Source organism: Lynx rufus, unplaced genomic scaffold, assembly GCF_022079265.1.
Source record: "Lynx rufus isolate CCGP_SWC_20201006 ecotype Redwood Valley unplaced genomic scaffold, mLynRuf1.p SCAF_19, whole genome shotgun sequence".
Classification (NCBI taxonomy): Eukaryota; Metazoa; Chordata; class Mammalia; order Carnivora; family Felidae; genus Lynx; species Lynx rufus.
Genome location: NW_025814833.1, coordinates 29,069,223 through 29,094,826, shown reverse-complemented (window position 1 = coordinate 29,094,826; position 25,604 = coordinate 29,069,223). Strand labels below are relative to the sequence as shown.

Here is a 25,604-nt window from a genome sequence, read left to right as displayed (position 1 = left end):
AAAAAAAAAAAAAAGTAAGATTCACATCGGGAAAGTCGTATTCAGAAAATCAGCTAACTCCTACCTCTTCTCCAAGCCTCAGAATTCCCAAATAATTCATACCAGAAAAATAGATTCCCTTCTTAAAAGAGGCAGTGGCTTCTAAATCGACCAGATTTGGCCGCTCAGGGCTTCAGGAAGAGCCCACAGTTATCATGAATGGAGGAGGAAAACAGACCTCTGGAACATATTACTCCGATTTTGCCCTTGTCAGGTTTCTTTTGCAGAAAGCAGTTAAGAATTTCAAGTATCTTGTGAATATTACCAAGACCCCTAGTACCTTTATCTTGTAACATGGAGTTTCAAGTTTATTATTAGAGACTTGAAGGCATCCCCGAAGCCACTTCTGGTTCACACATTCAGGGTTAAGTACACTACTTGAGATTCACGTAAGCTACGCAGTCCGAAGGAACATTAAGCTTAGACGTTGCCAGGTGATCGTGGAGCACTACTGTGCTTAAAACCCACCCCATATCGTTCTTTTCTTTTGCTACCAGGACATGTTGTTGCCTCACCATCAACTCCATCGTCTTGGTCCGACTACTTAGTGAACTGGCGACTGTGCGTATATGCTTCGTGCTTTTTCATGTGTTTGCCGACACCATCTCGCAAATGACTTACCATTTTACAGCTATTTGTGACTTTTGCTTCCAGGGTGTTCAAATAAAATGAGCATATTTGTTATCGGCCAAATTAATGAGCCGGGGAAAAGAAGTCAGAAAGAAAATGGTCCCCTTCTTATGGCCTTGGAGCTGGTGTGTGTTGTGGTTCCGCGTTCCAACCATTGTGTATGGAAGATAAACGTGACCTGTCGTTCAGGAAACCGGTAAACATAGTGTTAAATGCTTCCGGCTTACCTTTAAAGGAAACACTATTATGGCTTGCAACTTTTCTAGACTTGTTTCTTTGGCTCTTGTTGTTAAGTTACTTTTATTTTTAAATGTTGCTAATTTGTATTTATTTATTTTGAGAGGGCCAGCGAGCACGAGTGGGGGAGGGGCAGAGAGAGGGAGGGAGAGAATCCCAAGCAGGTTCCAGTGTCAGCACAGAGCCCGAGGAAGGACTTGATCCTGTGAGCCACAAGATCATGACCTGAGGCGAAATCAAGAGTCCAAAGCTCAACCGACTGGGCTCCCCAGGCGCCCCAGTAAATTTCTTGAGCTCTTTTACTGATTTATCCCTGGTGAAAATCCTGAGATTTAAGAAATCCCAGACAGGGGCACCTGGGTGGCGCAGTCGGTTAAGCATCCGACTTCAGCCAGGTCACGATCTCGCGGTCCGTGAGTTCGAGCCCCGCGTCAGGCTCTGGGCTGATGGCTCAGAGCCTGGAGCCTGTTTCCGATTCTGTGTCTCCCTCTCTCTCTGTCCCTCCCCCGTTCATGGTCTGTCTCTCTCTGTCCCAAAAATAAATAAACGTTGAAAAAAAAATTAAAAAAAAAAGAAATCCCAGACATTAGAAAGAAAGAAAGAAAGAAAGAAAGAAAGAAAGAAAGAAAGAAATCCCAGACATCAACTACAAAATTCTCAGCTTTGGCTTGAAACAGAACTTTTTTTTTTTTGGTCTCAAGAGGGTAATGATTACACTTACAGACGGTATAATGAAAAAGCACCAAGGCAGTTTATTTTAATGCTTCTAATTCACGAGAGTAACTTCTTAATACTACATCAGAAGTCAATTCACCAATACTGAATCTGGAAAGCACAATGAAGAAAGACTCCAATTTTTATTGGGACTCCACAACTGAACACAGTACTAGCCACCATGAATGTAGAACAAAAAGCCGAAGTATGCATGACAAAAGTAGATCTTAAACTCCAGGGGATCCATAAACCTCCGAAAAGTGTATACACAAAAAGCCGTGTAGTGTGTGCATACGTTTTTCTGGGGAAAGGTCTCATAACTCTAATCAGCTTCTAAAGGGGCCCCAACAGTACACAGATTTCTAACGTCCTCCGTATTTCCAATGAATGGAAGCTGGGGGCCTCAGGAAGTTCATTTTTGCACATCTACGAGTCAATTTCCGGGGGAAGAGGGTGAAAAAGGAAAACAATTATCAAAGTAACTTGCAAGGACCGGGCAGGGAAAAACTCCAGAGTGTTATCTGCTTTATAAGTTTAGTAACATGTTCTGGTTTAGGGAGGGGAAGTGGGGACGTAAGTTCTAGCGTAAGCAGGGAAGCAAGACGACTCCTACGGGCTTTTTCAAATCCTCACAAAAACCACACTTTAGTAAGAATTAAGCAATAGCGAGAATTTCAAATGCAATGTAACGCCGAGTCCTCTTATCAGTTTCAGCATATTAACAACTTATTTTTATTTTTGAGTATCACAAACTTCAATCAGAATAGTTTAAAAAACATTACTGTGCATGCAATTAACAAATCAGACAAAGGACAAAGTACCCAGCTTACTTGCATTATATTATGAAGTTTTAACTCAACGGCCAATGAACACAGATTTAAAATCATTGAGTACAGGTACGATGAAAACGTCACTGCATTACTCTGATGGCATCCTACCACGAGGCACGTGTGCATGTAACACTACTAGCAACTGCCCTGGAGCACAGGCAGAATGGAGCTCCTACACTTTGCTACTACAAAGCAAGTGTAAAGGATTAAATGTCGTCTTCGACGTCGTCGTCGCTACTGAGGACAAAGCTGCTGCCTGTGGACAGGGGCCCCTCCTCCTTTGCGTTCCCCGAGCCCCTCACTGTCCCTCTCTCGTCAGAATCGTCGAACAGCTTCTCGTTGGAATCTTCATCTTCAAAGAGTTTCCCGTTGGAATCTTCCTCTTCGAACATCTTTTCATCCACGTCTTCGTCTTCCTTTACCTCTACGCCCTCCTCGTCTTCTTTGTCGTCTGAATCTTCAAACATCTTCTCGTCGGCGTCTTCGAGGCCCTTTTCGTCGGCATATTCCTCGTCCTCTTTTTCGTCGGACTCGTCGTCAAAGACCTTCTCATAGGTGTCTTCCCCTTCTTCCTTTTCATCGGACTCTTCGTCAAACTCTCTCTCAGAGACTTCCTCGTCGAACACTCTTTCAGAGCTGCTATCTCCAAATTCCGATTTGTCAGAGTCATTGTCTTCGAACTCCCTGTCGAGAATGTTTTCACCAAATTCCTTGTCGGAGCCATCCTCTTCGAAATCCTTCTCGAGGCCATTCTCTTCAAATTCTTTTTCGGAGCCATCTTCAAACTGCTTTTCAGAGCAGTCTTCTTCGGATTCCCTTTCGGAGTCGTCTTCTTCAGACTCCTTTTGGAGGCTCTCCTCCTCCTCACCCTCCTTGCTGGGGCCATCTTGATCGGACTCCTTTTCAAGGCCATTCTCTTCGTAATCATTTTTGAGCCTCTTCTTTTTGGATTCCCGTTCGGGGCCATTCTCTTTAGACTCTGTCTTGGGACTACCCTCGTCAAACTCCTTTTCAGGACTGCCTTCTCCAGACTCTCTTTCGGGGTAGTCTTCCTCACGCTCTCTCTTGGGACAGCCTTCCTCAGACCCTGTTTTGAGGCAGCTTTCTTCAGATTCTTTCTGGGGGCAGCCTTCGGCCTCTTTTTCGGGGCCACTTTCTTGGGCACCTTTCTCAGAAGCATCTCCTTCAAATTCTCCCCCGTCTTCGGTTTTTTCAAACTTCTTTTCATCTAGAGGCTCTTCAAATGCCATTTCAGTGGTGGCCTCTTGCGCATTCATCTTAGACGTGCTAGGGTGCTCTGAAAAATGCCTTACTCTGGAAGGCCCTGCCCTTTCCGAAGCACAGATGGAATTTGAACGCCGAAGGCCTCGGTTGGCCTCGGGAGCATTGAGGAAAGCCTCCCATCCTCTCAGCCTTTCCTCCCTTTCTCTTGTGGTCTCTTCCACCTGTGGAGAAATGGGAACTGCCATCAAAATAAGTTTTAGGCAAAAAGAAGTGACGATCTCTCTGCATGCTTCTGATAGTGACGCAGGTACCTGATTTTATGAGGCGTCTCTTCTTAGGAAATGAGAGCATTCCTCTATCTCCGGTTTGCAAAACTTTAACATCTTGATTAACTAGAGTTGATTTTAACATCGCTTGAATAAATGCCCAACACCACAGTACTCCAGAGATGTCTCATCAACGAAACCGGTAATACTTGAACTCTGCCTGTACTTTACTTATCACTATTCTGAGCACGCCTCCAAATTTTAGGCTTCTAAACTGAAAGACTAAAACGTTTTTCTTTCGAGGCTCTGAATGCAAAGTATTATTTAGAAGAAGTACTGTTACATTAAACAGATTAAACGGAACCCAAAGGACCACCAGCCCAGTATTTGTTGGTAAGGAAACAACTGCTGTGCCCTTGACAGTTACGGAATTTACCTGATAATCTGTAGTCCCATCCCACGCTTGCGCAGTGATTTGACGGCCGCCAAACCACCTTCCGTCGAGAGTCTGAATACAATAATCAGCTTCCTCTGGATCTCTGAAGGACACGGAGGCCACACCATCTGGGTGTCTCTAGAAAGACAAGAGAAGGAATGAGACGATTAAAAATAAAACGCACACGTTTGACAAGACAGGCGCGTAGTGGTGGTGTTCTGATAACCTGAGCTTAAACGTTTTCTGTACGAAGCCTTTCTTCCTTTGGACCCCAGCCAGTGACCTGAAGCTAGCGGCTGCTTTAGCTTAATCTTGTCTATCAAGAACCGAGCAGGATGTCCTTGGAAATGTTTCTACTGACAACCCTGTCTAAAGAGAGGCAAGATGGCAGAGCTGTTAACGAGTGTAGACTCTCAAGTCAAATAGTCCCAGTGGGGCTCTGCCACTTAGCAGCTGAGTGACCTTGAGCAAGATGCTCGATCTAGCACCTATCACCCATCTACCTCAAAGGATCATGAGGGATTAGGCGAGGGAACGTGTAACGTAACTCGAGTGCAATCGATAAATGGTGACTCTTTTCATTATCCTGTGTCGCTCCTGGACGTAAGAAACGGGTAACAAGGGGAACGCACCGAAAAATATTTTGCTGGATTGCTCTTCGAATATGGAGGAGAATAATTCACAAAGAGGCGGAAATGCGGGCAAACAGGAAACCACCAGGTCTCACACATCTTTCTCGTGCTTTCTTTCATCTGACAGTATCTGACCATCCAGTGAAGCCCTGCCTTGCAATCCAAGTTCATCTAATTATTGCTAACAGATGACCACCACTAGATGGCAGCCACGAGTCTAAGATTTGGGGCCCGCTGACCTCTGGGAATAACTTACTAAACCGAAAGGACTTACATCAAAGAGAAGGAGCTTCCTAATTTGTCCGAACTTTGCGCACTCCACTCGAAGGTCTTCTCTGATCTCGTTCAGCACCAGTGGATCGTCCTGCAAGAAACACACGCGATTAAAACGGGCTTGCCCCCTTCTGTAAGTACACATCCTGATAATCGAATTTCTCCCTCTGACCAGCCAACAAACAAACAAACAAACAAACAAAAAGAGGTTTTGCGTAAAATTAGCTATTCTTGTCTAAGGTCTACAAAATTCTAACAAGTCAAATGCCACCTCAGGCCGGCCCAGTTTTAAGACGGCTGGACCAATGCCTCTACTTTACTGACCAAGGGAAATCAGGATTCTAGTAAAAACATACAAAAACTGGTTCAAAATATTTAATACATTTAGGCGGGATTCCACTGTTGGGGGTAGGGGCGGGGTGGGGGGGGGGGAGTAGCATCCTTTTCTTTATTTCCGTAGCAAAGTCTCGGGCCTTTCCTATGAGGATATCAAATTTGAGCCAAAATCTTCCTGTATCTCCCTTTTCATTTATACCAGCTTGAAAAATGAATATATCCTCACCGCTGTGTAGTATCCTGAAGCTTAAAGAGAACAGTTCCCTCCCGTAGGAAAACTCTTTAACAGAGCTGAAAATGGAAATTTTCAAAAGACACGCTTGGCAGGCAATGGGCTGGAGACTAAAAAATCAGACTGATGCACTGAAACCTTCTGCACGACTCTCCTAACTTTTTCCCAGGGTGGGGTTTTGTTTTCCCAGGAAGAAATAAACCATATTTCCAATCTAAACCTACACTGGCCAAGACGGTGGCCACTAATCACATGTGGCTACCGAGCACTTAAAATGTGGCTAGTTCAAACTGAGGTGTGTTCCAAGTCTGAAATGAACACCAGATTTTGAAGATTTGCCACTAAAGGGGGAAGAAAAAAACCGCACAACGTAACCCATTGATATTTTACATAACATGTTGAAATTAAAAATATTTTGGATATATTGGGTTAAATAAATTCGTCATTAAAATTAATTTCCCCTATCTCATGTTATATCTTTTTTTTAACATTTATTTATTTTTGAGAGACAGAGAGACACAGAGCGTGAGCAGGGGAGGGGCAGAGAGAGAGGGAGACACAGAATCTGAAGCAGGCTCCGAGCTGTCAGCACAGAGCCCGATGCGGGGCTCGAACTCACAAACTGCGAGTTCATGACCTGAGCTGAAGTCGGGACGCTCAACCGACTGAGCCACCCAAGCGCCCCTCATGTCATATCTTAACTGTAGCTACCAGAAAAATTTAAATCACACATGTGGCTCACATTCTATTTCTATTGGACAGCGCTGGTATACATAATGAGAAACTTACATCTGCATCGAGATTTTGACTCGTCATCTCCTAGTATTCAAATTTGCCAGGCATTTACTTATTTACTTATTTATTTTTTGAGAGAGAGAGTGAGCGAGCGTGTGTGAGCAGGGGAGGGGCAGAGAGAGGAGAGAGACAGAGAATCCCAAGCAGGCTCCACACTGTCAGCACGGAGCCTGATGTGGGGCTCGAACTCACGAACCGTGAGGTTATGACCTAGGCTGAAATCAAGAGTCAGACACTTAACCAACGGAGCCGCACAGGTGCCTCTATCTATCTATCTATCTATCTATCTATCTATCTATCTATTTTTCCATAATGTCTACAACCAACGTGGGGCCTCAAACCCACCACACGGAGCTCAAGAGTCACACGCTCTTCTGACTGAGCCAGCCAGGTGCCTCCAGACATGCATTTTTAAATAAGGCTTTGGAAAAAACAAACCAATAAGTAAATAAATAAGGCTTTGAATAAAATACTGGAGACCCTCTGAAGTTACGTTAAATATCTTAGTCTTCACATTGTTCACCCTGATACCAAAGAGTATTTTTGAGGTAGAGTGTTTCGAAGAGCGTGCATGTGTACACGTGTGGTTTTTAAACATTCGCCATTATCACTGCAAGCCTGAAGCAGTTCTGCTCTATTTCAAGCTTCTCCAGAATTCTACTCAGAAGAGACATCGAACGTTACGTATTGCCCGCATGTGTCTCCCGAATGATCTCAAAAGATACGCAGACCCCACAGGTGCACAGTGAACCCCGTCACATCGCTATCGGCTGGGCTGGAGCTCAACAGACCATTCCGGGGTCCTCTCGGAGGGGGCTACAATGAAAGGGCCATTCTGTTTAAATGCACAGAAGGGCTTTGGTTGCAACTGGATCATTTGTAAACCTGGAATTTTACGTTATGAACGTTTTCTTTTCTTCTTCTGTAGCTTGTTATCTTTCCGTTTGCTTACCTTTTTACCTGTCACCTTTGTCTACCTTATGTGTAACTGGTTATCATGAATTTCAGAACCCAGGCAGGGAATGAAGAAAAGTTCTTTCACAAACGAGCCCACGGGTCTACACAAGGAGACGACGAGAACAGGAGGCGGGACGCGGCACGAGGCGGCCCGGTTGGCGAGGCCATGTTTATTTGCGGTTCTTAGAATTGTACACGGGCGTTAGGTTATTGCAAAGTCCTCCTGATGGCCACGGAACAATTCTGTCCGAGTTGCGTCTGGAAGAACAAACCTTCCCTACGTCAACACCAGGAGCTGTATTTCCTTAACCTGACGTTTCTTGAAGGATCAGACTTTCAGTACCAAAGCGAGGCAGGTGCTCATTTCCGGGCGTGAAATGACGCCCCACCCAGAGCAGCCCGCACTTGCCGGACGGCGCTCAGAATCTACAAGCAGCGCCCGGAAATCTTTCCGTGATTATATTTTTAATGATTTCCCGTAAGCAGGGAGCTGCCACCTGCAGCCGCAGTGTGGGCGTCCCCTGGGAGACAGCTAAGGGAGCCCTAGGCTAACCACGGGAAAATCCGAACACTGCGGGGGACTCTTGGCTCCGTCTTCCTACCTTGCCGACCGCGTGGACGCGGAGGGCGCGGCACGAGACAGACGGGGCGAGGGGAGCTCTGGGTTCCCTTGGGGACAAACAGCACAACCAGCGTCTCCGTCAGTGAGAATACCGCCTCCTACCTCAAAATCCATTGGATGGAACATATTCTTGATGATGACAACTCGTTCGTGGCGCATTCGGGACGGGCCAGCTGTTCTCTCGGGTCTCCAGTCCAGCTGCCTGGTGCAACAAAGCAGTAACAAGAAACTCAATTTTGTTTCGTACGAGAAACTCAATTTTGTTTCATACTTGTGGGAGAGAGGACGAGGACTTGTTACAGTAATCCTCTACGGAGTATTTAAGGACGTTAAAGATGTGATTCCACAACAACAGTCCTATTCAGAGAACTCTCTAAAGTAAAAATAAGGGGTGGGTCAAAGACGGACCCAGTGTCTTGAAATCCCCAGGACGTATCTTTTTTTCAGAACTACTGTCTGGTCACAAACATTCCATTGAGACTCCTGTAAAAGTGCTGGCTATTTAGCATTTATAACTATCCAGTATTTACGACTACGCTCTGAGGGCAAGAAACGTGTTCAAATCGTATTGGTTTTTAGCCGTTTTATGATTGCGAAGAACAAAATGCATTGAAATATGTGAACATAAAATCTGTTACAACCTTAAATTTTATTGACAGTTTTTAGAAAATTGGTAGGTATTTAGTCCACCCGTTCCCGTAAAAACGATAGGACATCACAACTAAATGCTTTCTTGATCCTTTTACCGCTGGTTTGAGCGTAGTGTTAGAAGTGTTATCGGAACTCACTCTGAGAAAACAAAGCACTTATCCTTTTGGCTAACTTCTTAAAACTAGCAGATTTCAAAAAGCATATTACCCAGCCAACTGGAGTGGTAGCAATTTGGTGACATCACGTATACACCACGGACAACCACACAGTAAATATAATGATAAAAGCTATTGTTTCCTCGGGAGCCTGGGTGGCTCAGTCAGTTGAGCGTCCGACTTTGGCTCAGGTCATGATCTCACGGTTCGTGAGTTCGAGCCCTGGGTCGGGCTCTGTGCTGACAGCTCAGAGCCTGGAGCCTGCTTCGGATTCTGTGTCTCCCTCTCTCTCTGCCCCTCCTCTGCTCTGTGTGTCTCTCTCAAAAATAAACATTAAAAAAAATTTTTTTAAAAAGCCATCGTTTCTAATTTCCAACGCCTATCGACGAGCCCATAGCCTACACATACCGCGTTACCTCCTAGTGTAGCTGATGTCCATTCGCACCAAAAGTGGACTACTGGCTCTGATATAGCAACCTCAACTGCTTTATTTAATCCGATGTTCAACTTCTTCCAAAGAGTCTCACTCAAGCCCACGTCATATTACGGATAAACACACCAGAAGATAAAAACACGGCCAGATCATCCTACCGCACAGATCACCGAAGCCCTCTGACAATCTAATTAAGCAATAATTCAGAGGCGTATCTGATGGCAGAAAACTAGGTGGCTCTACCCAAAACGTGCTCTCGGATATTTACAAGAAATCTTTCAAAAAGGAAAAGAAAACCACAAACTTTTGCTGCAGAGACAGCTTTTTCTTGTAGTCTTTGCACTTCTTCTTCTTCTTCGAGGCATCATATTCCCCCTTCAGCTGAAACGTTGCCACTTCGACATGTAGCTTGTAGCCTCGAATTTCATCTTCATCCAAAAGTTTTAATGCGAGATCCACGGACTCCCTCTTTATAAAGGTAAAATGAGACAGTCAGGAATTTGCACCCTCACCCGAAACTTCTAAGGTACCTTCCAGTTTTAAAATGCTAAAACAGTCCTCCTTAAAAGGCTAGATGCCTCAAGAACTGGGAAGAGCACAGCCAGCCGTTACTTTTTTTGTTCCCCAGTTAAAATGGAGGTCTGTGAGAGACAGTGTGAAGGTGATTATCTGACAGCTCGGACACTGAATACGTTTGCGGGTTCTGGGCAAAGGGGGCGGCTGGCGGCCCTACACAGAGTCCAAGATCTGAGGACCTGAGGAGGACACGAAAAGTAACTGAACTCGGCTGCACAATCAAATGCGGATCCCAGAACAGGGATTTTTTTGGAGCTTAATTTACTGGTTGGTCAACCTTGCGCTGTTACGGATCCTAAAACTGGGTATACAAAGTTACTCAAAACCTCGCTTTTCTCTTTAAAAAAAAAATGAAAAATCCAATCCAACTGGGGTGCCTGGGTGGTTCGGTCAGTTAAGCTTATGACTGTTGGTTTCGGCTCAGGTCACGATCTTGCGGTTTCGTGATTTTGAACCCCACGTCAGGCTCCGCGCTGCCAGCGTAGAGAGAGGGATTTTCTCTCCCCCTCTCTCTCTGCCCCTCCCCCACTCGTGCTGGCTCTGTCTCTCTCGAAGTAAAGAAATAAACAAAAAAAATTTTTTTTAAGAAAATCCAATCAAACTCTAAGAATCTGTTTACAGGTTTTTAATAACCCTTGAAGAACTCGTAAAACCCTCAGCTCTCCTTGTATTTGAAAATTAATAACTGCCTATAACGGTCATACTCACGTATGACCCCGTCACGTTCAAGAACCAGACCCAAAACCTATCTTCCGGAGAGCTGTCAGCTTAACCCTCCCCCTCCCCCCTGTCTGATTTCACTGAAATGTTGCACACTCGCAACACACGTGTGGTGTTGATACTGTTGTTGGGTCACCACGATTTTTCTGCGTTAATTATTTTTCCCCTTCCATGACATGGGTACCGGTCATCAATGTGCCCACCGCTTCTGTACCCTGCAGTCATGCAGAACGCGTGCCCGTAAGGTGAGAGGCGTTCCAGAAACAATGACTACCTTTGACGCGGGGCTTTCCCTGTGCAATTTATGCTACCACGGACACATCAAGTTCTGCAAGTTTCTATCAATACCGCCCTCTCTTCGCTCCCATCGAAAATGCATTTCAAAGCAGTGAGCGGACCCCGCCATCTCCTTTAGGGTCTAATTCAGGGCTCAGAAGACTTCTGCAAAGGGCCAGCTGGTCGATATTTTAGGCTTTGTGGGCCACGTGCTGTGTGCCTCAACCACTCAACTCTGCCGCTGGAACCCGAAGGCAGCCACAGACAAATGAGGAAACGAATGAATGAATGTGGCCACGTCCCAGTAAGACTTTATTTACAGAAACAGGCAGTGGGGCTGGAGTCTGCCGAACCTTGGTCCAATTCATTCCAGGGGGCAAATAAAATGTTACTGGCTTTCTTTTCTTTGTGGAGTTTTAAAATGTGTTCTGAGCAGACTTTATGCCTATACTCCTAGAGAGATCTCTGCAGTGAGAATCCTTTCAAGACAAAAGTAGCACTTCAGTCACAGGACTTACGTAACACCTTGACCCGGTAACGTACTTTCCTAAAAGAACAATAACCGCACCGACGCGATACACACAGGCGCAATCTGAAATTTCAGTTTGCTTTCGCATCCTGTTTTGAATAGTTCTCAGGCCTGGTTCCTGAGTTACACATGGAACGACGAGAAACTTGACCACATAACTAACCTTCAAATAACAGCAAAGACCATCTCCTTTAAGATTTCCTTGGTTATCTTTATAAAGCTTGACCTTAAATTCTTCTGTTTGAGGATCTCTCATAATAATGCCAAACTTGGACATGAGCTGTATAAATTCATCCACTGTAATGTCTGGAGGCAAACCTGTAACATGAGGGGAAAAAAATTACAAAGGCATGTACAATGACAGTGAGGGCTATGTAAGCATTCCACCAGCTAGAAATCTACAACTCAAAAACAAAACAAAAAAAAAGAAATCTACAACTCAGATGAACATAATTTCCATTTTTTTTTTTTTTTTTTTTAGAAAGAGAGAGCGAAAGCGAGAGTGGGCCAGGGAGAGGGGCACAGGGGGAAAGAGAGAGAGAATCTCAAGCAGGCTCCATAGTCAGCAGTGCCCGACGCGGGGCTCCCATCCCATGACCCTGGGGATCATGACCTGAGCTGAAACCAAGAGTCAGACGCTTCACCGACTGAGCCACCCGGACGCCCCACAATTTTGATTTTCTAAATGCACGTAAAAAATCTCCCAGCTACAGAATTGAGGAAATTTCATGTTTTCATGTATTCAAATATACATTAAAATCACGGTTTGCTTAAGCCTTGTATCGCTGAAGGGGCAAACTGTCGTAAGTTACGTAAAGCAGACCCAAAGCATGCAAAGTTACACACAACTTAATTTTTCTTAGCTCTGTAACTAACAAAAGCCAAATTCCTCACAAACGCAAGCAGTCGAACAAAAAAGTGACACAATGATAAAAAAAACCAACAGATTTTAGAAAAGCAGAAAACTAAAGAGCACTTTGTGAAAAAAAAATCTCAAAACCAGGTATTTTCTTTGCTAACTTTGTTTGAGGGTATACGTACCAGACACATATACATTTGTATTTCTGTCTTCTTCAACATGAAACCATCCTAAAAATGAAAAAAAAAAAAAAAAAAAAGAACACATGCAAGAAAAGGTAAGAGTCACACTATGAAACCAGGCAGTTTCTTGAAACTTCCAGGACTCTTTTCTTATCCTTAGCACAAGAGAGACTGACTCAAATCACTGTCCAGCTTTCAAAGTACTGGATCTTTTGACACACAGTTTCAGAACCCTGTCTGAAAAAGTATGGCTCGTTATCTCGGTTCTTTATGCTTCTCATACTGCCTTCAAAAGACACTCATCCTTGAGCTGACTTTAGGCTGGGGCATGTGTAAGTTGCTTCTGACGCCAATCTACTGTGTTAGACATGGCCAAGCTGAGACAAAATTGCCTTGAGTTCAATTTAACTCAAAACGTGTAACAAAATTACCTTACAAGCAAAACCTTTGATAATCCCTTCGCAATAGCTCTAGTTTGCAGAGGAGGAAACTGAGGCACAGAACTGCAACAGCCTACCCAATGCCCACGAGTTAGTGCGAGAGCCAATATATGAACCCAAATAATCGTATCATTAGAAAGCCCTCATCTTATGCCTCCTTCAAGCTGGTATTATTCTCCCAACAGTAACTATATATGCACATAACTAACATCAAAAATTTTCACATTCCTGTTCTGCAAGTTAAATCCACTTGCCTGATTCGGCCTTTCTCTTTTCTCCCCTCTTTTTGGGATCACTGGGTTCAGGGGTTTTTCTTTGAGGAGGTTCTTCTGCAGTCCTGGCAGTGGCTTCTTGTGCATTTGCAGTGGAGCTAGACGCCCCATCGTTAGAAAAGCCATAGTTGGCCTGATACGTAGCAATGAAATCTTCAGTGATCTAAACAAAAAATTCAGCACACACACAGAAATTCAAAAATGTTTTCTTCCCAGAAAAAGTTTAACATTGTGTTAAATGGCAACATGGTTATACAACTGGACCCAGAAGTGTTTCTGCAGATAAAGGCTGTAGTGATTACAGTGTAAATACAAGAAGAGTCACCTTACACAGAAAAGGTGCCTAAAATGATTAAAAAAAAACAAACAAAAAAAGACACGGGCACTTGGGTTATCAACACGAAACTCTTGAGACGCTACTGGCATTTTAAGTGATGTTGGCCCGGTTTCTAGTTGTTTCATTTATAAATCACTACCTCTCTACCGTCTACTTGCCGAAGGCTAAAGTACATACAACAAAGGAAGGACCAGATAACAATAAAACAGAACAAAAACCAACCGTCAACTAAGAATCTAACAACGGAACCCGGTTTTCTTTTGCTACAGAGATACACAGAAGTGTACGCACACCAAATATCTGAGTATCTGCGCGCAGAGAGGACGCAGAATGGGACTGATTCGCTACACAGAGAATAAAGCTAACAATTATAAAACCAAATGCTTATTTTAACTCTTTCACTAATGAAATCACACGATCATTTAGTGCCAGAACAAATTAAGAACAAATTCAGCTCACATCTACCCTCCTGGCTTTTAGGGGGGTGGTGGGGGGGGGGAAGCACAGGCGCACAACGAAAGAAATGAGAGTTCTATCTTCATTCTGATCAATGTTATGCACATTTAAAACTCCAAGTTTGAAGAGGTATGGGCTTCCATAACATAGAGAGACAGAGTCACAAATGAACCCATGATCAGACTATTGTGAAAAGTACTCAGAAACCAAATCTGCACTGGCGTTGGCACCGCAATACAAGCAAACTGAGAAATTCAACAAGGTTGAGGGAATGGAATATATATACACAAATACAAAATGGAAAATAAAAAAGTTGAAATAAGTAATTTTAAGAATAACAGTCAAATTACACAGTGGACACACGGTTGATATTACCAGCCTGCAAGCTGATTCGTGTGCTTCTGGTATCTTTTTCCACCCCTAGGAGACTTTGATTAACAGGATACTTCGACCGAAAAGTTTACAGAACAAAGTTAACACCAGTTGTTACTTCCAAGCTGGGATAAGATACTTAATTTCCAAGCACTCTACACAAATTGACACAGATCTCGGTAACTATTCTTTGCCCCTCTAGTCCCATTCCGGTGGCTATTCAGTTCAAACACACACGCCTAGGGACACAATTCAATAGGAAGGAGAGTTACAAAGTTGACTCCAAAAAGAGATACAAATGGCCACTTCCCCACCCCACCCCCCCACCCAAAACCAAGAAGCTGCATTTTGCACACAGTACATCAGCTGAACAAACATCTGAATTTCCTAGGGTAAGTGAGGTTGCCTATGTTAGATTAACAACTACTAAATTTGCTCTTGGTGTGTTTCCTCTTTGCAATAAAAAGCAGTCACCGATGCAATAACCAACTGTGACCTTCACAGACAAAATTCATAAGGCATAGAAGAGCCTTAAGAATTAAATTGCATTTAAGGCATCTCGTACCGATTTACGTTTCTCTACACACCGGTTCTGCAACAGACACAACAAAAAGAAACGTCGCGACCCGTGGCGGGGGGGGGGGGGCGGGGGCGCTAACTCGGGACCTCAGCCAAGAAAACGGAAAAGGGACGCCCCGCGAGGGCTGGCCAGGAGGGCCCGCTCTGCAGTGGCGCCCGCGCCACGCTCCTACCTTGGGGAACCAAGCCTTCTTGTCCAGGTCCCACTCGTACGGGGTGTCAGCCGGCTGCTGCCCGAAAGATTCGGGCTGTCCGTCGGGTTCCTTCTGGGTGTCAGCGTCCTTGGCATCGCCGTACAGTTCTTGCATTCGCAACTGCTCGTCAAACTCGTCGTTCCCATCCAAGTTGTTGCCGCTCATGTTGCCGACTTAGGAAAGGGACGATCCCGGCGAGCGTGGAGGCCCAGATGCCGCCGGAGGCTACAGAGAAAGGCAGGGTCGGCCGCGCTCGGCCCGCGCCCGCCGCCCCCCGGCACGCCTCCCCGCGGCGCCCCAGCAGCCCCCGGGAGATCGGGGCCGCCCGGCGCCCGCACCGCCCCCCTCGCCTCCCGCCCGCTGTGCGCGCCGCTTGGTGGCCGCCCGGCCGCGCCGCCGCCCACCTGGCTCGCTCCGCGGGGCCTCGGCGCCGCGGCTCGACCCCGGCTGTGGCAGGAGCGCGCACGCGCACGCGCGCCGCCGCCGCCTTCGCCGCCGCCCCGGTCCGAGGCGCTCGCGGCCCCCGCGGCTCGCGCGGCACGGTCTGGAGCTGGCTGGCCGACTGGGGCCCGCTCAGGCTGACGCAGTCGCCATTGTTGGCGCGTCGCGACGTCGCGGGTCGCGCCGACACGCCTCCGGTGGCGTCAGAAACCGCCGACGCGGACGGGAGGGCGGGCGAGCGGGCAGGCGGCTCAGGGGCCCCGGAGGCGGGGCGTCAGGCGCGCAGCCGTCCCGCCCCGCTGCCCACCCGGGCCTCCTGGGCTGGCGGCGCGGGGACTGCGGGGGGCCGCGGGGGGCCGCGGCGCCTCGGGACCTCGGGCTCCGCGGGGGCCGCGGCGGGCGGTAGCAGGAGGCGTGGGAACGTCCCCCCTCGGCGGGCGCCATCTTGGGAGAGTGGATGGGGCGGGCGGGGCGGCTCTGCGTTGCTGCCAAGAAGACGGGCCTCCTTCCCCTCTTCCGCGTGGGAAACGTGGCTTTGGCTCGTTTCTTTATGATTTCCCCGGGATCGACGCCGGCTCTGGTTCATCTTCGTAGCCTAAGCTGTCCTAGCACGGGGTGTGGTGTCTAGTGCGTATTGAATGAGTGAGCGAATGAATGAATGAACGAACGAACGAACGTACGAACGTACGATGGATGGGGACCAACCTTCTTTTCCCAGCCTCAGGCCCCTCCTTTAATCTCTCCGGTACCTTCCCAGGCTGGAGGTCGACTCTATGGAAAGGGAAGGCGGGGAGTAGATCCCTGCCCCTTGTCCACCGGGATTCAGAGATGCTCAGCTCCAAACCTTAAACAGCCAAGTGTAAGCACCAACTTTACTGGCCCACTAACTTCGTTGTTTTGTTTTGTTTTGTTTTTTGCCTGTTAGAAAAGCACAGAATGTTTTTTCCTCCGTACAGCTTTTTCGCAGAAATGACATATTTACCGTAGAAAATAAAGAGCACGCTCTCTCTCTCTCCCTCCCTCTCTCTCTCTCTCTCTCTCTCTCTCTCTCTCTATTCTTATTGGGCAGATACTTGTTGAGCCACCAGGTACCAGGGACTGCTAGGCTCTGGCGAGCCAGCAGTCAACAAGACAGGCTCAAATCGAGAGAGACACCCTTGTTTATGTAGATGATTCTTATCAGTATTTGTTGCACGAAAAGCAACCGTTTAAAAGTTTTTATTAATTCCTTTAAGAACAACAGCAATAAACTCATTATGTGTACACATAAAATTTTATAAACCAGACCTGAGGGTGGGGAAAAGCTTACCAGAAGAAATTATTTCTGCTCTTCCAGTGACCTTTTGATTCTAAATATAGCAGTTGCGCACGGGCTCTAGAAAATCCTAACTCCCCAAATACCAGCTGTGAGGACATGGTTTCAACCATAAACGGTGATTTTTAAACAGTAGCTTGGGTTAGGGTGGGTTGTTCTTTGTTTTGTTTTGTTTTGTTTTGTTTTCCAGTTACATTTCTTTTTCATGAAGTTCTCGTGCTGTTGGGGACCATCGGAGAACTGGAGTCGCTTGTGTTTTTATGATATAGACAACATGAGTTTTATTAGGCTCACTTATTTAAGCGTTGCTAAGTATTTCTTCCTGGATCCCAAAATAGTGTACAGCTGTTTTCAGCAATGTGTTATTGGGGTCCGATTTCATTCCTGAGTTCACAGCATAGGTGATAATATGCTACACAGCCCTGCTACCGCACGTGACCCTCTGGATGCCTGCTGTATCCATGGGCCCCTCTGAACAGGTGGCCAAAATGGTCCCTTAGGCCTGGGTCCGCTGTGACCCAGCCAGCATGGCCCCCAGGCTGCCCGGTGACCTGGCAGGGGAGCCCTGCATTCTAGACCGAATTTGGCCGTATGAGCCAATGACAACCTCTCCCAGGGACAGGAACGAGTCCGGAACGGGCAGGGACACGGTCAGAGTAACACGGAGGGCGGGAGGCCCACACAGGGAAGGTAATGGCACAGGGGCCTCCTGTGAAGTTCCCCAGGAGCGGGAGGAGAAGCTGAGGCAGTGACACAGGCTCACCGGGTGACCGCGATAGTGGAGCAGTGGTGTTGGGAGGCACGCACCCTTGTACCTACAGTGGCCTTCTGTTCGACCACGAGACCTGACCGTTGTCTTGTTTCGTTTTAACCACGCTGTTGTCTCTATGAGGCCTGGTTCCTGGTTCTTAGTTCCCTGTGTGCCCGTAGAATTGACTCCCTGGTAACTGAGGGAATCTGTAAGCATCTCTGTGTTTGTGACCCGTCTTTTTCAAGTTTTTTTTTGGCAAGTCATAGAAACACTCAAGGTAACAAGCAAAAAATACCGATCTATGATGAGGAGGAGGATAGCTCCTGAAGTTCCAGGATGGGAATGTAGCGGGGTCTCACGAGGGAACCAGGAAGAAGCTGCTGGGCCCAGGAAGCCGAGCCAGTTCTCAGGACCCAGACAGCCAGCTTCTCTCTGAACGTCTTCTTCATCTTTTTAGGGGCGATCTGTGCTACGCTCTTGGCCTAATAGGTCATGGCCTTCTTGGTGGATAAGAGTACATTAATTTGTAAAAGCAGACTTCTCAGCCGGAGAAATCTCCTACCTGGCTCAGGAACTCTGGAAAATTACTGGCCTGTACCCAACTATATCCATATTTTTTAATGGCCTCTTCAAGCTCGCTCTCTTCAGGAGTTTTCCTGTCCCTGCTTCCTGTAATCTCAACATACAGTGGAAATAAAAGGAACTCCTTTTGATAAAAAGAGAGATGGATCCCTGACCTGCGATGGTTGACACTGCAGAAATCCTTCTAACCCAAATTTGCTGCCTTCGGTGGGTATGCCCGTGTTCAATGTTTTCCGGCACTTTCAACGTCAAAGACAAAGACTTACCATTGCACATTTCGGTCATACCTACGTTTGTGACTTTGTTTTCCTGCTTTGTAGCGTATTATCATGGTTGTTTATTCGAAGTCTCGGGTCAGGGCACACCCTGAGCAAAATTGGGAAGTATACAGAATTTGTTTTTCATGTACCTCAAGCTTTTCCCCATTTGGGACCCTCTCCAGAGAAACGAAGTCTTCCATAGTAACATTCCTGGAACCACAATAGGCAGTGTGAAAGAAATTGTGGCTATTGGGACCTACTTAAAAGGTTAGCTCTGATAAGGATCATCTGTTAGAAACAGAGAGCGAGAGAGGGAGGCCACCCCCTCCAAAAAAAAAAAAAATCAAAACAAAGCCATGGGTTTTAATCTCAATTCCCCAACTCTGGATGGGGGGCGATGCCCTATCAAACCATTTAGGGAATTATTTTATATCAGATCCCTGAGTCACCCCTGAATTACTAAGAGTGAGGAAAATGAACGTTCTTTGAGTTCTAGTTTCACCAACGGCTAAACAGCTTTCTTGGCTTTTGTTATCTGGTACTTTTATCAGTTATTTCTAAAATGCCATGCTTGGAAGAGTAAAGACGTAGTTTTTACTCAAGAGTGAGGAAATCGTAAAACATCTGGGAGTTTTGTGACAGGCAAATAACTTAAATTTTCTGATTAAAATGGGTTCTCGGTTATATTCCTCCAGAACTATTGCTTTTTTCTTATTTGTATTTTGTTTTTTAAGTTTATTTGAGAGGGAGAGAGAGAGAATCCCAAGTAGGGTCCACACTGCCAGCGCAGAGCCCGACATGGGGCTTGCACTCACAGACTGCGAGATCATGACCTGAGCCGAAATCAAGAGGCGGATGCTTAATCCACTGAGCCACCCACGTGCCCCTGTCAGAACTATTGTTTTTAAAATATAAACTTACACAGAGTCATTTAAAACTTTATTTGATATTTATTTCCCACCACTTATTACGATGTCCAACTTAACACTAACACAATATTGGCCACCCCCCCCCCCAAGTAAAACAATGTTACACACATGTAAAGTTTAGTGTTGATGACGCGTTCCCTTTTTGGAGCCACATCATCAGCAAAAGTTCACAACTACACGAGCCATTTACAGAAAGCTCAAAACTACCAAAAGCACACTCCACAATCAAGGCTTTGGAGATACGGATTTAACTAAAGCGCCAAACATATCCTTTAATTTGCCCCAAGAAAACATTTTCTAAAACCACAAATCTAAATCTGACACATCTATTGACAACAGTTTGTTTGAAATAACAATTCTTAAGCTTAAAGCGTTAGCAAGTAGGAGCAGAGGACAGAAATTCAGAACCTTCTACCTGATTTCCAAGGGCAGGGGTTAATCAGGCCACGCTCTTACAGGACTCAGGCACCCATCGGGTTTAAAGAAGTCAAGCAGGAAGATGATCTGGGAACAACTGCACGCCCAGATGTGAAGGATTTCGCGTGGTACTTCTCCAATTTTTAGAAAGAGGGCACTGCTTACCAGAGAGAAATGAATTTCCTTAAAGGAAGAATTTCAGACACTGGCTGGTCCACGGGGTTTTCGACAGGGGTCCTTCTCTGGGGCCTTCCGATGACAATAAGCGTGGCCACTTATCCTGCCCGTGAGTACGGCGAGTTCTTCACAATATTTGTGAAAGACATGTGCTCCATTATCGATCGATGCTGGTTGTAAGTGGAACTAATAAGTCAGTAAGTGTTGACCCAGTCAGACAAACACCCGGCCCCAGATCCTTACTCGGTACGTTATAGTCACTGACCCCAAAACATTTTCACTGGAATCGCAGAGTTTTAGTTACGATGGGACAGAGATTAATGGGAAAGAGCAGTCAAAAACACCTGCGAAGCTTTATTTTTTAAGGACTTTGTTTTGCAAGAAAACTGCAGACGTTTTATTTCTATCTGATCCCCTTTTCATACACAAAGCAGAATCTCTAGATTTGCACCACATACTGAACACAGACACAGTGTTATGCAAATCACAGGAGTATACGAGAAATGAGAAGCGTAGATGTGACGGGAACACGTTGGATTTTCCAGTGTCATCCCGTTTATTTCACCTTCTCTCCCATCCGAGGTCCCGTAGGACCTGCCGACATACAAACGTGTCTTTTGACACCTAGTGGGGCTTCGTTTTATTTAGAAAGCCCGGTAACGTTAACGTTTGTACGTTGAAAAAAAAAATACCATGGTTTGTCCTTTCCTTTATAAGGATCTCTCACTCCTAGGATTTCAGCACAATGCACAAACAACAAAAATCCTGACACCATCCACCTACTCACAGCTCAGAGTCGGATACTCATGCTGGGAGGAAAAATACCATTTTTAATTGAAAAGCTACACTCTGTCATCTTCCTTCTTCGCACTACACCCAGTGAACAAGGTCACGCTAATTTCAGACACCTGCGTGCTTGTAGCGCCGGGGACCCTTCCCATCACTGCCAGGTTGTTAAGAGGGGTCTCGGCAGGAGGAGGGTCGGGCAGCCCTGCCTTGCAGCAGAATAACTGAGCTTTGAAATGCCGCTGGAAGGTTTTGCTCAGCCAGTACAGAGCGAAGGGGTTTACACAGGAATTGCTGAAAGCCAGAACCCGAGAGAAAATGGTGACAATGAAATGAATGGCAGAGGGGTCCACGTAGGTTTGATAAGTGAATGAGTGGTAGAGATACAAGAGGTGATTCGGCAACCAGCAGAGAGCAAACAGGGCCACCAGCACCAAAACAGTTTTGGCAATTCTCTTCCGGGACTCAATCTGTAGGGGGGAAGAAAAACGACCACAGGGGGGAAAAAAAATCATTTAGCTGGCAGAGATTTTAACGAGCCACGCTCTAGATTTACATAGACATGAACAGTTAACAGGCTGGCATCCCTTTGAGCATGCGTTTGTGAAATAATGCGTTGGTTGGGATCTGTGGGAAGGCAGCCCGTGCCTATAGAATCCAGCCAGTTAATTGGCATGGTAACCCATGATCTTGGTCTCATTAGCTCTAATTCAGAGACTCCCAGCCCCAGTTTTGAGATACTCTAGGTGGTCTCCGATTATCTCAAGGAGTGTCGTGGAATTCTTGAAATTTTAATTTAATTAAAAACAGAGAGATGCTATACGAAACTGCTTTCGCTGCCTCAGCAGAGGCTGGCTAGGTTAGGGTGTTCTTCCGGGGTTTATGAAAGTTGCCAGAAATTATCTGTAATCTGTAGGAATTCTGACCCTACAGTCAAAGGAATGAAAACCAATGTGTCATCCTACCTATACCTGTGAAAAGTATGCTGCCTACACCTGTTAATGAAGGAAATGAACCAGGTTAAGTCCCTGTGGTCACAGAGTAAAGAGAACTGTTCACACGGGCACCAAATATGCAACTTCAGCCTCATGAGCACCCCTGTTGAACCAACTGAATGGACTGGTCAAGAATAGCCTCCCCCCCCCCCCCAGGAAAAATAGAAATCCTGTTGGTGTGTTTTTAATCAAATGGAACAATGTTTTGGCAACATTCTTTTTATTCTGTTCATCTTTAGGGAAGGAGGGCACACCGGCTCTTGCAACGGTCTTAATCAAACTTCTGTGAGTCACTGTGTTCTCTTGCCACTGGCACTTACCTCGTCCCTTGAGCCCTCGGCTTGCTCATCTGAATAAGCCGGTTGGTTTGCAAGTGGTTTGCATCGAATAATATCAGGGCTCCTTGCCAGTTCTATCATCCTGTGTTTTTGTCATTCTGTTACACTTTCTAAAGCAAAAGATGTTTCACTTCATAGTCTCACCTTGTGTGCTGTTCATCACTACTCGATGGTGTAAATAATTTTGACAGCTCCCAAACTTCAGCTGTCCCCTGTCTAACAATAGCAATCCCACCACTTATCGACTGCTTACGATGCACCGGGAACTATGCTAAGTATTTCGTATACTTCACCCAGCCCCCTTCTTCATTTCACAGGCAAGGAAACCGAGGCTCAGAGAGGTTAAGTCACTTGCCCAAGACTGCACAGCTAGTACGTGATCGAGCCAGAATGACAGACAGACTGTCTGACAGACTCCAGAGTCTGTGACCATAGCAAAATCACTATCCCGCTATCGTAGTTATTGCTCACAGGTGCAAAAGTAGGAATTTCATTTCTAAATTCATGCGTGAGTCCTGATTAATACATACCTGCTTGCGGGCATGGCTTTGTTCCTCAGTAGGTATGTTCAGGGTGCTTTTGTAAAGGGTCCTAGCAATCAGAGAATAATAGACAGAGATAATTGAGAGTGGGATAATGTAGAACACCAAGAAGCACAACAGAGAATGTATCTCTTGCATGAGCTTCTCGGAAACAGGATAGGAGGTACACGCTTCAAGTGACATATTTTTGTTGGGATCTTGAAAAGTATACACGTTTGAAAATATAGCCTCTGGTAGAGCAATGATCATGGACACAATCCAGACACAGCCAGCTTTGGCACAGGTCTTCAGAATGGCATTGGAGGGCTGTCGCTCTAGGGGCTTCACAACTGCCTTGTATCTGGAAACAAATAACCATAGGCAAAGGTCAAAATACATATCAAAACTACAGAGTCTTAGGGCTAAAAGTGATCGCCGTGGCCATCCAGCTCTGCCTCCTATACACATGTATATAACCAGGTCAACATTAAGCAACTGAATGAGTTATGATTTCAATAACTAATACACAACACATCCCAGGATTTTATGTTTCTGCCGATCATCTTTTCTCCTATTCACTAAGAGGAACTATTTCAGATTTGCAATTTTATAATTTGTGTGTAGATCCTCTATTTAGGACGAATATATTTTTTTCAGCATGATTTCCTTGTATGATTGAGAGTAACTCATTACCTGTGTATCACCTTATGGGTTCTAAAAGATTTCCTTGTTGTATAAGTGACTGAGGTTAAACCTAATTCTCCTTCCTTCGTGAGTGAGCAGTCATCAACCTTCCTAGGAAAGAATTCCATGAGTTTGTGCGGTAAAGAGAAGAGGGTTAATTTCTCCCCTGTTCATACGTGCTAATTTGTTGCCCGAGCCGATCTGTAGGTAAATTTAGAGCAAGGCAAGGGTGAAATTGGACACCCCGTGCCCATGCAAAGATGTCTTTATGCTGACAAATTCGCCTTAAAATCTACAGGCTTTAAGTAAATCTGCACTTGAATAGGATATAAAAACAGTCAAAGCAAAAATCCATAAAAGACACAGGGAAAGCTTTTCCTCTTCTCTGATTCCAGAATCTGAACATTTGGAGCCTCAAAAATTTTTTCATGCTTTCACAGTTATTCTACAATAGGAACACAGAAAAACACAGTACTTAGACTGAAAATATCCTAACGGAGCCGGAATACCCTGACTGCCGGAGGTTCTCACACGCTCTATCCACAGAGCTCTAAAAGTCAACCGGATTAATTTATTTCTCCGGAAACAAGAATGTCATTGAATGCCTATAGAGAAAACAAATACAATTAGGTGGTGACATTACATTAAGTTACCAGGCAGCCGAAAACCTCACCGTTTTTCTGCCATTGGTTAATTTGATGAATTTCAAGTAAATTAGATGCATGTGTATGTGGTCAATTTCACACCTATGCTGATGTTTTAATGTTGACCATATTGTACCACTAGGCTGCACTAATGTATAAAGCATGAATTGTTTTTCTTTTCCACCTGGAACAATTTGCCTTACTTAATAAATAAACTGAATGGGGGGGTGGAAACACACACGGTTCAGTATTGTTTCAAACAAACAATTACACTCCAAAGAGAATAAATTATTCCCAAAGCATACAATTCCAGCCTTTCCTCCGATGCTAACCCAGGAATTCTAACCTTCTCACACCAACTTTTATTTTAATTGCCCCCCCCCCACTCCCCGGTTTTCCAATCTTACATCTACGTTACAGACTGTAAGAAAAGCAGAACAGTAGCCGATGAATGCTGAGTACAAGCTTTCCTTTCTTTCTTCTTCTTCTTCTTTTTTTTTTTTTTTTTGGTTAATTTCACATCCTAGCAAATAAAACTGAGAAAAGAAACCCACCTGTCAGCGCTGAGAATTGTTAACGTGAACACTGATACACCGACAGAAGTGAGCCGGATGAAAGAAAGCACCTTACAGCCAATTCTTCCGAACAGCCATCCTTCCGCAAGGTAGTGTGTTGCATCCACCGGCACACAAGTTAGCAGAAGTAAAAGATCTCCAAAAGCCAGGCTGGTGATGAAAATATTTGGAACTGTTTGCATGGATTTAGTCTTGAAAAAGACTTTGATGAGAATAGCATTTCCAAGGATGCCCACTGAAATGATCACAGCATAAGTGATGTAGATAGCACACAAAGCTTCTATTCCTGGAGAGTTGTCTCCGGTCCGTCCTTTATTTGTGGTATCATTAGGAACGACAGAGCTTGATGAGTCTGTGTCATTTGTGATTGGAATTAAAGTCTGATTAGGTGACTGAAGCTGTCTTTGAGACATTTCTTCTGAGGGCTCTGCCTTTGATATTTCTTCTGCTCAGTTTAAATGTGGCTGATTGTCACGTCTAATGCCTACGTCTAGTAACGAGATGGTGGAACAGAGCAGAATGGCAAGCAAATTCAAGACACCCGGATACTCCTTTCCTTCAGTTGTTCTGTGTCTCCCAGCATGCTTGGCTAAATGCTTACCGATCTGGCATTGAAGGGTGGGAGGTGGAGGAGTTTTATTGGCGTTTCCGTGACAGAGGGAGGGGGGTTGGGGAAATGCTCTGCAGTTGCTTGTTCTTCCCTGTTGGGGAATCTTATGAATAATTAGATATTATAAAATAATACTTATTGTTTATCAGAATCACCTTGTTTCCATGTCTGGCCACGAAAATCTACATGGGCGTCGTCCATTTTCTCCCCGGACTCATTCATTTCTCTGCAATCAGAAGATGGTCTACTGCATGTTCCTTTACGTGAGAAACAGGTATGTGTGTCCTCTGAAGCACTAACTTGAATCCACCCCTCTAGATTTAAT

General features: G+C 45.4%; 2 protein-coding genes across 2 annotated transcripts; both read right to left on the bottom strand.

Annotated features, from left to right (window-relative positions):
* Nucleotides 1–1,635: 1,635 nt before the first annotated feature.
* HTATSF1 (HIV-1 Tat specific factor 1) lies at nt 1,636–15,739 on the bottom strand. The gene is made up of 10 exons (XM_047082025.1): nt 15,659–15,739; nt 15,234–15,479; nt 13,299–13,479; nt 12,605–12,652; nt 11,727–11,881; nt 9,767–9,930; nt 8,326–8,425; nt 5,283–5,372; nt 4,377–4,514; nt 1,636–3,895 (listed from the first exon to the last, which is right to left on the bottom strand). The coding sequence occupies exons 2-10, from the start codon at nt 15,417–15,419 to the stop codon at nt 2,657–2,659; spliced, it is 2,301 nt and encodes a 766-aa protein (XP_046937981.1). The 5' UTR covers nt 15,420–15,479; nt 15,659–15,739; the 3' UTR covers nt 1,636–2,656.
* A 5,229-nt stretch (nt 15,740–20,968) lies between these two features.
* On the bottom strand, nt 20,969–25,082 carry BRS3 (bombesin receptor subtype 3). The gene is made up of 3 exons (XM_047081782.1): nt 24,649–25,082; nt 22,776–23,127; nt 20,969–21,382 (listed from the first exon to the last, which is right to left on the bottom strand). The coding sequence occupies exons 1-3, from the start codon at nt 25,080–25,082 to the stop codon at nt 20,969–20,971; spliced, it is 1,200 nt and encodes a 399-aa protein (XP_046937738.1).
* Between the last annotated feature and the right edge of the window lie 522 nt (nt 25,083–25,604).

Bases quoted from the DNA above. Each gene is read 5' to 3' on its own strand.
- BRS3 (XM_047081782.1), bottom strand. From the start codon at position 25,082: ATGTCTCAAAGACAGCTTCAGTCACCTAATCAGACTTTAATTCCAATC. The intron at 23,128-24,648 runs GTGGGTTTCTTT...ATTTGTTTCCAG, and splicing joins ACAATTCTCAGCGCTGACAG to ATACAAGGCAGTTGTGAAGC. The intron at 21,383-22,775 runs GTATGTATTAAT...TCCCCCCTACAG, and splicing joins AAAGCCATGCCCGCAAGCAG to ATTGAGTCCCGGAAGAGAAT.
- HTATSF1 (XM_047082025.1), bottom strand. From the start codon at position 15,419: ATGAGCGGCAACAACTTGGATGGGAACGACGAGTTTGACGAGCAGTTG. The intron at 8,426-9,766 runs GTTTGTGGTTTT...TTGTTGCACCAG, and splicing joins AAGCTGTCTCTGCAGCAAAA to GCAGCTGGACTGGAGACCCG. The intron at 3,896-4,376 runs GTAAATTCCGTA...ATTTCTCCACAG, and splicing joins ATGGGACTACAGATTATCAG to GTGGAAGAGACCACAAGAGA.